Source organism: Dipodomys ordii, unplaced genomic scaffold (genome assembly GCF_000151885.1).
Source record: "Dipodomys ordii isolate 6190 unplaced genomic scaffold, Dord_2.0 Scaffold3, whole genome shotgun sequence".
NCBI lineage: Eukaryota > Metazoa > Chordata > Mammalia > Rodentia > Heteromyidae > Dipodomys > Dipodomys ordii.
This window is the reverse complement of record NW_012267219.1, coordinates 36,920,713-36,932,939: the sequence shown is the minus strand read 5'-3', so window position 1 is coordinate 36,932,939 and position 12,227 is coordinate 36,920,713. Positions and strand designations below refer to the sequence as shown.

At 42.5% G+C, this 12,227-nt stretch overlaps 1 protein-coding gene across 1 annotated transcript in view; it reads right to left on the bottom strand.

Moving 5' to 3' along the window:
• Rfx4 (regulatory factor X, 4 (influences HLA class II expression)) overlaps positions 1-12,227 on the bottom strand; it is a 142,557-nt gene that overhangs the window by 106,483 nt on the left and 23,847 nt on the right. The window contains exon 2 of the mRNA XM_013019412.1: positions 11,408-11,494. Coding sequence (XP_012874866.1) covers positions 11,408-11,494 — 87 coding nt within the window. The remainder of the gene's footprint in view (positions 1-11,407; positions 11,495-12,227) is intronic.

Below are 12,227 nucleotides of genomic sequence, written 5' to 3'. Positions count from 1 at the left end.
CTGAATAACTTGTATGAAGTCTTGCAGTAGGTAAATGGAGACTGATTATTATCTTACTTAGTAAAGTGACTACTGATAATATTTAGACAAGAACTGGCCTTCTGGAAGCCAATAGGAACCCTTGCTTCTTCCTGAGCTCCTTTGGCCCTCTGGATCATGGTGACTTTACACCAAGGGTCTGCATTTCCTGCCTCCATTTCTCAAAGGGGGACACAGGTCACTCCTAGGACTACTAATGATGACTCTAAGTCCTCACTCATCAAATAGCCATTGAATGTCTTCTGTATTACAGCTCTAAGCCAGGTGCTAGTGGCTGAGAAAAAGCAGACACAATCTCTGCTATCCTGCGTTTCAATTATTAGCAAAGAAGGTACAAGTCATGGGCGGCAGGTTCAGGATGCTCTAACAACACCAAAGGTGGAATGTGAGCCTAGTTTGGGATCTGAGGGAGAAACAGGAGCCATTGATGAAAATGGAGCCGGAGAGCTCGTTTTAAGTAGTGGCATTGAGTTATGGCTAATATAGGCACTTAAAGACTTGACAGGAATGGTCCTGCCAAATGCCTTTCCATTTTAATGGGTAGAAACACCTCAAGCCAAATGAGATTCATCTTGTAAAGTTCAGTGTGCAGCCAGCAGGATTCCTGATTCATCCACAGCATACAGGAAACCATCACCTTCCAATGTCCACCTGCTGGTCCTGCCAAAGCCAGAGAACTGGCATCTGGTTGGAAAGCCCCCCTCTGGGGTGCTGCCTGCTGCCCCGTGTCTCTCCTCCTGCACCCTTTGTGGCTATGACACTTAACACACTGCAGTCTCAGGTCCCAATTCCTAGTGATGCGTCCTAGTGTTCTAGTCTGTCTTCCCAGACTTTGGGGGCCAAGTTTCCAGGCTCCGATCCTAATGCTATCAATGACTAGCTGCCTGACCTAGAACAAACTTCTGGTTCTCACTTTTCCCAAGTGCAAAATAGGGGTACAATAGTCCTGGTCACAAAGGGTTGTTGTAAGGATTAGTTGCTGTAACCCCTGGTTACAAGGTACATACTATAGCAGTGTTCCTCTACACTGTGACCACTGTCACCCAGATCCCTGTAATGGCCCAGGGGCCAGGCCCGGTCAGCCCTGAATCAGGATGGGGGGATCACTCAGGGTTCCCACAGCCTCCAGGTTGCTCCTCTCTACAGGGTGTAGTCACTGTTCATTGGGTGTTCAGGTTGTGATAAGAAAATGCCATAGACAGAATGGCTGTTTGTAAAATACTAGAAATGTATTCCCAGAGACTGAGGAGTCCAAGATCAAGGCTCTGGCATCTTCCCTGTCTGGTGAAGACTCTGTTTCTCACTCATAGACCGACAGCTGTCTGTTCACATTGGACGCTCCATGACAGAATGTGTAAGACAACCAAACTTTTACAAAGGCATCAACTCTGTCCAGAAGGGCTCCATCATCATGACCCTTCCCCAGGTATCCCCTCCAATGCCATCACTTTGGCTGCTAAGTTTCAATATGCAGATTTCACCATAAGGATAACAATCCCTAGCCAGGTGCCCGTAATCCTAGCTACTCAGGAGGCTGATCTGAGAACTGTGGTTCAAAGCCAGGCCAGGTAGGAAAGTCTGTGACCCTCAACTACCAAAAAAAAAAATGTGGAGCAGTAGTTCAAGTAGTAGAGAGCCAGCCTTGAGTGATAAAGCTAAAGGACAGCATCCACGCTCTGAGTTCAAGCCTTAATACTAATGCCCGCATGCGCGCACGCGCACGTTCACAGCGCGCGTGCGCGTGCGCACACACACACACACACACACACACACACACACACACACACTTAAATGCTAAGCCTTCCCATCTGTTCTCAGCATAGAGGATCACAGCACACAGGTGCACAGGGGAGATTTATTGAAAGCTCATCAGTGCTCACTGTGCTGAGCTTTACATATCACAGCTGCCCTAGAAAGATTTAACTCATGTGAAACATCAAATACAGTTGATGTGTGGTGCTCATCAATATCAAGGCTGATTATGACTATGTCCCCTTTGTACAGAGAAAGAAACTAAGGCCCAGAGAAGTAAAACAATTTGCCCAAGGCCACACAGTGGGGGATAAAGGCAAGAACCCAGTATAGTGGATGTCAAAACCTCAGGTTCAACATTTCTGAGTCTCTCTTTGTCTCTCTGTCTCTCTGTCTCTGTCTCTGTCTCCCTGTCTCTCTGTCTCTCTCTCTCTGTCTGTCTGTCTCTCTTTCTCCCTCTCTCTCTCTCTCTCTCTCCATCCTACAGTGATGTACTGAAGATTCTAGAGAACCTGTCACCTGCCTAATCATTTCTTCCTAATGTTTCAACCTCTACACTGATTGAATTCACCATATTTGGAGATCTATTCTCGAATATTTCCTGCCTTGAGCCAGTTTGGCAGAGTTTCATATGGACCGAGAATGTTTCTAAAAATTAATTATGTCTTTCCAAATCCCAGGAAAGGTTCAAGTGCATGTGAGTGTTGAGTTTCACTTCAAAGTTCTAATTCTATTTCCTTTCATTACACTGACCTGACTGCACCTGGCCAGACCTCACCTGTTGGGAACAGAGAGCTGCCAAAGGCTTTATTTCCTCTGTCCACCTCTATCCCCACCCCTGCTAAGAGAACCAGCTGATGCTTAGGGTATCTGCCACCCAGGCCTTTGGCAGTGGGCACTAGCCGTTGGCAGTCAGTCTTTCTCCCCGTGGGAACAGGGCTAAGTCCCAAACAAAACTGTACTGCTGCCAGCATTGCTTTAAGGGGGCCGGGCACACCTGCTCCCCTCCCCTCCTCTGAGTGAATTCCTTCATAATCTCCCCCATGGGAAAGACCTCACTTTGATTTAAAAAAAAAAACTCAAAGACCTTAAAAAGAAAATGTTGATAAAATCTGACTACATGAACATTTTAGTGACTTGCTTGGGGAAACTAAAGTAAGACAGCAATCTTACTTATCCACCAGAGATGGAGCACCCAAAAAACCAGGAGGACACAGGCCAAGAACCCAGAGGAGAAGTGGACAAAACACATAACAGATGATGGGGGAGGGGGATACAGATGCTCCTGAAAGGCCGGAAACCCATCCGTCTTAATCAAAGAAAAGAGAACTACACTAAGATTCCACCTGCCACATCAGATTGGCAAAAATCTCAACCTCAACCATACAGCTTTGCTCTCCACATGGGGGGGGTCATTTGATGGATTCTACTGAGACCCCAAATGTCCTTTATCCAGCCGCCTCATGTCTGAGAACTGGTCCTCCGGCTGCCTCTAGATGCAAATGGACTGATGTACCTGCAGAGCTATTGGTGGCAGATGGGCTATAACAGCAGACGTTTTTCAAAGGCCCAGGTAGTCAATTGATTGTGACAATCAATACTAAAACAATATAAAATCAGATTAAGACAAATAAAAATGTGGATGCTGTATATATTCTTACTGACATGCAACACTCCTGGGTTGATAATTAAGTCAAAGAAGCAAGTCACAGCAAGATGTGTGCCGTGTACTATTTTGTGTGTGTGTATTCTTGTGTGTGTAAGAAAATGGTAAAATGGGGGGGCGATGGGGGAGGTAGATGGGAAGGGATGGGAAGGGGAAACAAAGGCGGAGGCAACAATGCTTGATAAGAAATGTACTCATTACCTTGCCCATGTAATTGTAACCCCTCTGTATGGTATTTTCACAATAAAAAAAATAAAATAAAAAAAGGAAATGGTAAAAGAGAACACTTTATTTCCTTTTTGTTTTTTGGAAGTACCGGGGTTTGAACTTGGGGCCTTGTACTTGTTATTCAAATACTCTCCAACCCCCTTTGATGTTGTTGTTTTCAAGGTATGTATGCCAGGGCCAACCTCAGCTGTGATTTCCCCTTACTTGTGCATTCCTGTGGCACCAGAAATGACAAGCCCGCTGTGTACAGTCATTGGTAGAGACTGGTAGTTTCAGGAACTTTCTCTCCCCCGCCCCCTCTCTGTTTTGGCCTGGGCTGATGTCAAACCTCAATCACCAATCTCTGCCTAAGTAGCCAGGATAATAGACTTGAGCCACTGTGCTTGGCACATTTGTATTTTCACTGGCATAAGGACATTCTGGAACAATATATAATAAAACAATAGGAGTCTTTGGTATTGGGAAGTTGGACAAAGAATGGGAGAAGGAAGCTGGGGCGTAAGACTTCTCAGTGAGTTCTTTTTTCAAGCATGTTGAGTTTTGAAACATTTGAATGTAGCCAGGCACTGTTAGCGTGTGCCTGCAATCCCAGCTATTCTGGAGGCAGAGATCTGAGGATCAAGGTTCAAAGGCAGCCCAGGCAGACAAATCTGAGAGACTCTTAACTCCAGTTAAACACCATAAAGCTGGAAGTGGCTCAAGTGGTAGAGTACTAGCCTTAATTGGAAAAAGCCAAGCAAAAAGCACGTGGTCCTGAGTTCAAACTCCAGTTCTCATACACACACACACACACACACACACACACACATACACACACACACGGAAACATATAAATGCATTGTACATTCAAATTTGAGCAAACTACACAATCATACTGGGGAGAGGCATATAAAGGAAAGGGACTTCTACTGGTTAAGTGGCAAAGGGAAGCCCCAAATGGAAAGCAAATGGTAAATCCCCATTGTCTAGTTCAGCTTTAAAATCGACTTGTTTCTCTAATATCCACAAGCTTCATAAACAACTCCTGAGTGCCTTCTGCATGCCAGTCTTCCTGTATTTCATACTGGTGAGATGGTTCATGTTGTGCCTTCCTCCCAGGGAACCATGAACCCCACCGTAACTGAGAGAGGAAGAGAGAGGCTCTGGCAAGGGCTCAGAGCACAAACGAGGGAGCACTTCATTCTTCAGCAGCCAGGGAAGGAGAAATTGAGCTGGAGAGGCCAAGAGAAAAGAGACCTCAGGATGAGTGGGCAGCCCTGATGACAGAATAGAAGCAGAGGAGAGGCCCAAAGAAGCCTATGATGAGATGTCATGAGTCATACCTTATACCCAGACCCTAGCCAGAACTAGGCCTACAGCAGGCCCCAGATAAAGACTATCGATGCTTCATCTAGTGAAGCATAAAGCACCTGTTTAGGAGTTAGGGACAAAGGGAAGCAAGAATAGGATGATCACAGTCCACCCCAGCTGGGGAATAAAGTAGGATCTTATCTTGAAAATAAACCAATGTTGGAAGGAACCAGCCGAGTAGGTCTGGTGGTAGAGTGCCTGCTTAGGAAGACTGAGTTCAAAACCCCAATACCACCACACAAAAAAATGGGAGGGTGGAGAGGAAGATCACTTGCTTAGTGTGCATGGCCAAGTTCCATCGCCAACATCACAAAAACAAAGTAATAGAATAAAAGCAAGTTAAATAGAAGAAAAGGCCGGGGGCTGGTGGCTCACAACTGTCATCCTAGCTACTCAGGAGGCTGAGATCTGAGGATCATGGTTCAAAGCCAGCAGCTTCCCCAGATGCCACTGGCAAGGAGTACGGCTCCACCTCAGACTTCCTCAACTCCTTCCTTCTTTTCTTCTCCCCAGTAGATAAGGCCCAGCTACTCTTTTGGTTCTTTATCTTCCCTGTAAAGAATATTCAAATAAAGCGTACCTGCATTTCCTCTTCTCTGGAACCCTTTTTATAAAGTTACAAGACTCTCAACCGGATAATGTGCTCAGACAGGCTAAGTGAGCTGAAGGGCTGAAAGATGGGAAATTTCCATTTGTAGAATCCTAAAATGGGATGCTATTTTAACACAATCGCAGTGGGTCAAGTTACATTGTGACCCACGGTGACTTTAGGTTTTCTGTGCCCTTATGCTATGGAGTTCAAACTTTTCTGTGCTATGAATATCCTCCATCCTGGACAGTGGACCATAGTCAGGAAGGGAGAGGCCAGGGGTGGGGGGTGGGGCAGTGGTGGAGGGGAGAGAGAAAGGGACATTCAGAATAAGGCAAGGCAAGAAGTAGTACCAGGCCTAATGTAGAGCCCCACCCAAATATCCACAAACATGCAAGCATGCGCACTGCACTCCTACCACGCCTGGAGAGAAAGGGAACATGCAGGTGCCTATCTAGGAGAGAGAATAGAGGCTGGGATTAATCATTTGATTTCGATATTAGGAAAATGATGATTTGATGCCTAGAGGACCAGGGCCCACTAACCTAGGTTTGACATTCTCTTACTTCCAAAGGAAGGAAACAGGAATCATGAAGAATCCTCTAAATCTCTAGTCTTTGGCCCTCTGATTTCCTCCCTCTAACATCTGCAACCACATCACTCAGACTTGGATGAAGCCTCAGAAGTGCCCTCCTGGGTGCCCTCCAGAACCCCCACATTGATCTTCTAAAGACCCTCCTCTAAGTTGTCACACTTCCAGCCAGCTCCTTCTGTGACAAGTCATCAAGTTCTAAACCCTGTGTGGAACTCTAGACCCTCATCCGTGGGGCCAAACTCACATTGCCAGGCCTGTTTCCCTCGACTCTTCAGCCTTTTTGCTTAAGGCTCTCTGAAAAACTCACCAAACTCAAAAACTGGCTTCTCCTGGCTTTCTGCCTGCTACCACTTTATCATGGTGGTGTGGACACTCCTTGAGGCAAATGCTACCTCTTCTGAGATGCCTTCCCTGGTCATGTTCCAACCTGGTGATTTCTCCCAGACTTGAACGTGTATAACTAGCTAACGATCCAGAAGTCTATTTAAAATGCAGAAAGTGTTTCAGTATGTCTTGGATGGACCCAAGATTCTCCATGTCTAGCCAGCTTTCCTGGAGGTATATGCCAGCACCCATACTTGGTGTGGCAAAGTCTTAGGAACACCTTGTGTCTAAACAATGGGATTAGAAATGACTATTTTCTTTCTTTTATGTTCTCAAAGTCTGGCAACACTTAGCTTTTAGAGCTGGGCAACCTGTGTTTTAAGACACAGCATTTAGGTTTTGAAAATAAACACAATATGTAAACTGACTCTTCTTTATTCTTCTATACCAGGTAGCAGACAGGCAGCCCATGTTCTAAATTGAGCATTGACACTGATATCTGTGTAATCTTAGAAAGTCACTTCACTTTTTTTGCTATTAATGTCAGTGATCCAATCAAAGGGCTAATTGTCAGATTGGATTTTTTTAAAGTTAGAATGAAAACAAACCTTGAGGCCAGGGGTATAGGTTGGTGATAGAGCTCTTTCCTTGGCCTAAGTTCAGGCCCAGTACTGCAAAAATAGAAAAATTGTGCATATATATAATTTTTATATAATTATAAAGCTTACGAGCTTTTCTGAGTACCAACAATGGCTAAGAAAGAAATCAAGAAAATAGTTCCATTCACAATAGCTGCAAAAAAAATGTCCAGGAATAAGCCTAACTAAGGGTGGGAAAGAACCCTATGCTAAAAAACTATTAACCCCCGAAGAAAAATATTGAAGCAGACACCAGAAGATGTAAAAACCTCTATATTCATGAATTGTTAGAAATAATATTGTGAACATTGCTGCATACTAAAAGCAACCTATGTAGTCAATACAATACCAATCAAAATCCTAATGTGACTCTTCACAGCAATAGAAAACAATACGTAAATTCATATGGAAGCACAAAATACCTTGAGTAGCTGAACAATCTTGATCAAAAGAACAGTGATGGAGATATCACAATACAAGACTTCAAATTATACTAGAGAGCCATAGTAACAAGAATAGCTTGGAACTGTCACAAACATAGACACAAAGACCAACAGACTATCACAGAAGATCTGGAAACAAGCCCACATAGCTATTGTTATCCGATATTTGAAAAGGAGCCAAAAACATATGTTGGAGTAAAGACAGCCTCTCCAACAAATAGTGTTGGGAAAATTGGATGTCCACATATAGAAGACTGAGACTAGATTCTATATCTTATCTTGTATAAAAATCAACCCAAGCTGGGTGCTAATGGCTCATGCCTATACTACCATTGACTTAGGAGGCTGAGATCTGAGGCTCAAAGTTCCAGGGCAGAAATGTCCACAAGCCTCTTATCTTCAATGAACCACCAGAAAACTGGAAGCGGAGCTGTAACTCAAGTGGTAGAGTACTAGCCTTGAGCAAAAGAGCTCATGAACAGCACCCAGGCCCTGAGATCAAGCCCTATGACTGACCTCTCTGCCAAAAAAAAAAAAAAAAATCAACCAAAAATGGATCCGATCTTAATGTGAGACTGGAAATTTTGAATCTTAGGGAAAATAGGTAAGGAGACATAAACAGTTACTCCTAATTTATTATCTACAAAGGAATACAATCAAAAGATAACAAAGGAGAATACAATCAAAAAGTACATAAGCAAAGGAAACAATCCCTAGAATCAACTGACAACTCCTAGAATAGGAGAAAGTCTTTAAAGCTATTCATTAAACAGCATAAGATCTAGAACACACACACACACACAAACACACAGCTCTAACACCAAAAGAACAAATAATCCAATTAATAAATGAGCAAATAAATGAAACAGACAATTCTCAGGAGTACCAATGACTAATAGTTAAGGAAGAAGTGCTCAACATCATCAGCCATGATGGAAATGCAAATCAGAACCACAGTGAGGTTCCATCTCAGTCAGAATGGAACCATCAAGACAACAAACAACAACAAATGCTGGTGAGGACGTAAGGGAAATGAAACTTTTATACACTGTTGGTGGGAGTGGAAATTAGTCCAGCCATTATGGAAAAGTAATATAGTCTTTTCTCAAGAAACTAAAACTACCATACTATCCTGCTACCTATCCTTGGGCAGATAGCTGCAGAAATGTAAACATACATGAGACACACCTGTACAGCCATGTTTGTGGCAGCACTATTTATATTACCAAGCTATGGAACCAGCCTGGGTGGCCAACAGCCAATGACAAAGAAAATGGTATATGATTCAACTATAAAAGATGAAATTGTATCCTTTTACAGTAAAATGGATAGAACCGGAGATCATCATGTTCAACAATCTAAACCTAAAGACAATAATAATACAACATGATTATAAAAGGGAGATTGATGGTTGGGGAGAGCCCTCAGGTGGGGAAAGGAGAAGAGATGGTAACAAGGGTACTTGTTATAGAGGAACATTATATGTGTATGAAAATAGTACAATTAAACTGCTGAAAAAAGGAATGAGAAGGAGATTAAGAAATAGTAAGAACAGTAATATAGAATGACTTGGATTAAAGTATATGTTGGAAAAATCAGAGGCAACAAGCAGAAGTATTTCTTCCTGAATATAACATACATAAATCTGAAGTGAAGAATTTGATGTAGAACTGCATTAACATTAAAAACCACATTAAAATACATATGTAACAATGTGAAAAAGTAGCCCATGAAATATAAGTCATATATCAATACTAAGTTGATATCCAGAGTACACAAAGAAACCCTACAACTTAACAAGAACAACAACAAACTACCTGATAAAAATTTATCAAAGGACATTTTTCCAAAGAAGACAAATAAAGGGTCAATAAAAGACACTTAATGAACTCATCATCAAATCAAACACACAATGAGATACCACATCATACTCTTTGAGATAACTTATAAAACAAAAAACAGAACACAGCAAATGATGAGCAGGATATGGAGAAACTGGAACTTCTTTGTGTTGCTAGTAGGTGTACAGATTTACCATTTCTCAATAAACAAAATATTGAACGAATATATATATGTGTGTATATATATATATATATATATAATGTATATATGGTCAAGTCAGTGGATAGAATCCAAGAAGAACTGAAAGGCAGGATTTAAACAGATGCTCAATGACCAAAGGGAAGAAATAATCAGGTGTTAATAAAAAAATGAATGGATAAAGAAAATGTGACATATCCATACAATACATTATCATCCAAAAACTGTAAAGCAAAGACATTCTGACTCTTGCTACAATATAAGATGGGTCAACTTGAAGTCAATAAGCCAGTCACAGAAAGACAAATTCTATAGGAGTCTCCTTATTCCCATAAGTAGTAATTCACTTATTCCTTAGAGCAGTCAAAGTTATAGAGGCAGAACACAGAACCATAATTGTTGGGGACTGGAGAAAGCGAATGGTGATTTAATCCATGCAGAGTTTCAGTTTATCAAAGATGAAAACAGTTTCAGAGATGGAGAGTGATAATGGGCAAATAACAAGGCAAATGGACTTAATGTCAGGGAATATATTAAAAAATGGTGAAATTGTAAATTTTTATATTATGTATATTTTACCACAATAAAACAAAACAAAAACCAGAATGTTCAAAAATTTGAAACAGCTGGGTGCCAGTGACTCATGCCTATAATCCTAGCTACTCAGGAGACTGAGATCTGAGACTTATGGTTCAAAGCCAGCCCAGGCAGGAAAGGCTTTGAGACTCATCTCTAATTTCTCACCAAAAAGCTGTAAGTTGAGCTGTGACTTGAGTGATAGAGCACCAGCTTTGAGCAAACAAGCTCAGGGACAGGGTCCAGACCCTAAGTTTGAGCCCTACAGCCAACATGTGCATATGTATGTGTGTGTGCATGCACCCCCCCACACACACAAAGAACATAGCATCTATTATTCCTTATAAAGTTCAAAAACAGGCAAAACCACTATAATATTAAAAGTCAGGACAGTAGTTATTGACCAGACACAAAAAGCCTGAAAATATTGTGTGTGTGTGTGTGTATGTGTTTGTGTGTGTGTTCAGTTTGTCTCAATTTTATAAAAGGCAGCAGCAGAACATGGAGGACTAGCTGACAGTGCCAGAAGGAAGCTGTCCCTGTTTAGCAAACATCCTAGGGACTTGTGGAAGGAAAGTCCCAGGCTAGTAATTGGAAGAAGTGATATACTTTACCAACTAAAGGGAAAGATACTTCTGACCTGTTAGAAATGATATTTGTAATAAGAAAACCCTAGTTCCTTTTTTTTTTTTTTAGTGCTTAAGACACAAACACTAGTCCAAGCAATCTTCTGCCCCCATGTACTTGGCACTCAGAAGCCCCAGCCGCTCACAGCACAGGGACCATTCACAGAGATTCCCATCTCTACTCCAAAGAAGACATATTGACCTTTCCATAGCAAGAACATCCATGACCTTACATCAATGGTGAACATGGAGAATGGTTCTTTCCCACTAGGAGCTCACTTGCCCAACTAGAACTTCTCTGTTCCAGCTTGTAGGACACAGCCTGGCAGACCCCCAGCAGGTTGAGTCTGTCAGCAGCAAGTTTTGGTGGTGACCTCCATTTCCATGCCCACGTGACTGGATTCTATTTCCTTTGCACAAGGTTATAGGGAGTGTCCGGAGTGTTGGAGAGGGTCTGGTTTCAGGTAGCCAGGCCCAGCCTAGCAATCCAACAGTACCACCCTCCCCTCAGGGATGTCAGGAAGGAGTTCCCAGCACTTACTTTCATCATTAGAAACATTCCCCAGAGATGTGTGGCTGGAATAGCGTTTGTTTTCACTTTCATTGAGACATCTTTCAATCCAGCTCTCTAAAACAAAACAAAAAAACACAAAGGAATCACAGAGGTGCCATGTTTATGGGGAGTCAGGAACTCCATTCGTGTCCTTGGCCCAGACTAGAATTGGACCATCTATGAAGCTCTTGCTTTTTTTTTTTTTTTTTGCTGTATAGTTTGGAGGCCACACGGTCATCTGGCCTCAACTGAGTCATTTCTTGGTCAAATTCTACCAACTCTGAGAAGTAATTTGAAAAACAAATAGTGATCAACTGAATTATAACTGAGGACTGGGAAACGTGTAGACCCTTGTCTTCTGGTGAAAACAAAAGAAAAGAAAACTGAACAATTAAAAACCTTGGGGAATCTAGTAGAAGTGGAGAAGGACAGGAAATCTGGCAGTCACCTCTCTCTGCCCAGTGATGACTGCTAAAAGGGACTCTTCTAAGAGACTGGAGACCATACTGGTTGTAAAATCAAAAGCACTAACATAGTTGTGTAACACTTTTTTAATCCAAAGGTTCTGGGTGCTGGGTGCTGGGTGCAAGTTGCTCATCCACTTGAGAGGCTATAAGGACCCCAAATTAAAACCAACCTTGCAGGGCTGGGAAGGTGGCTCAGTGGTAGAGCACTTACTTTGCATGCTCAAGGCCCTGGGTTCGATTCCTTAGCACCACATAAGCAAAAAGAAAAAAGCCGGAAGTGGCGCTGTGGCTCAAGTGGTAGAGCGCTAGCTTTGAGCTGAAGAGCTGAGGGACAGTGCCCA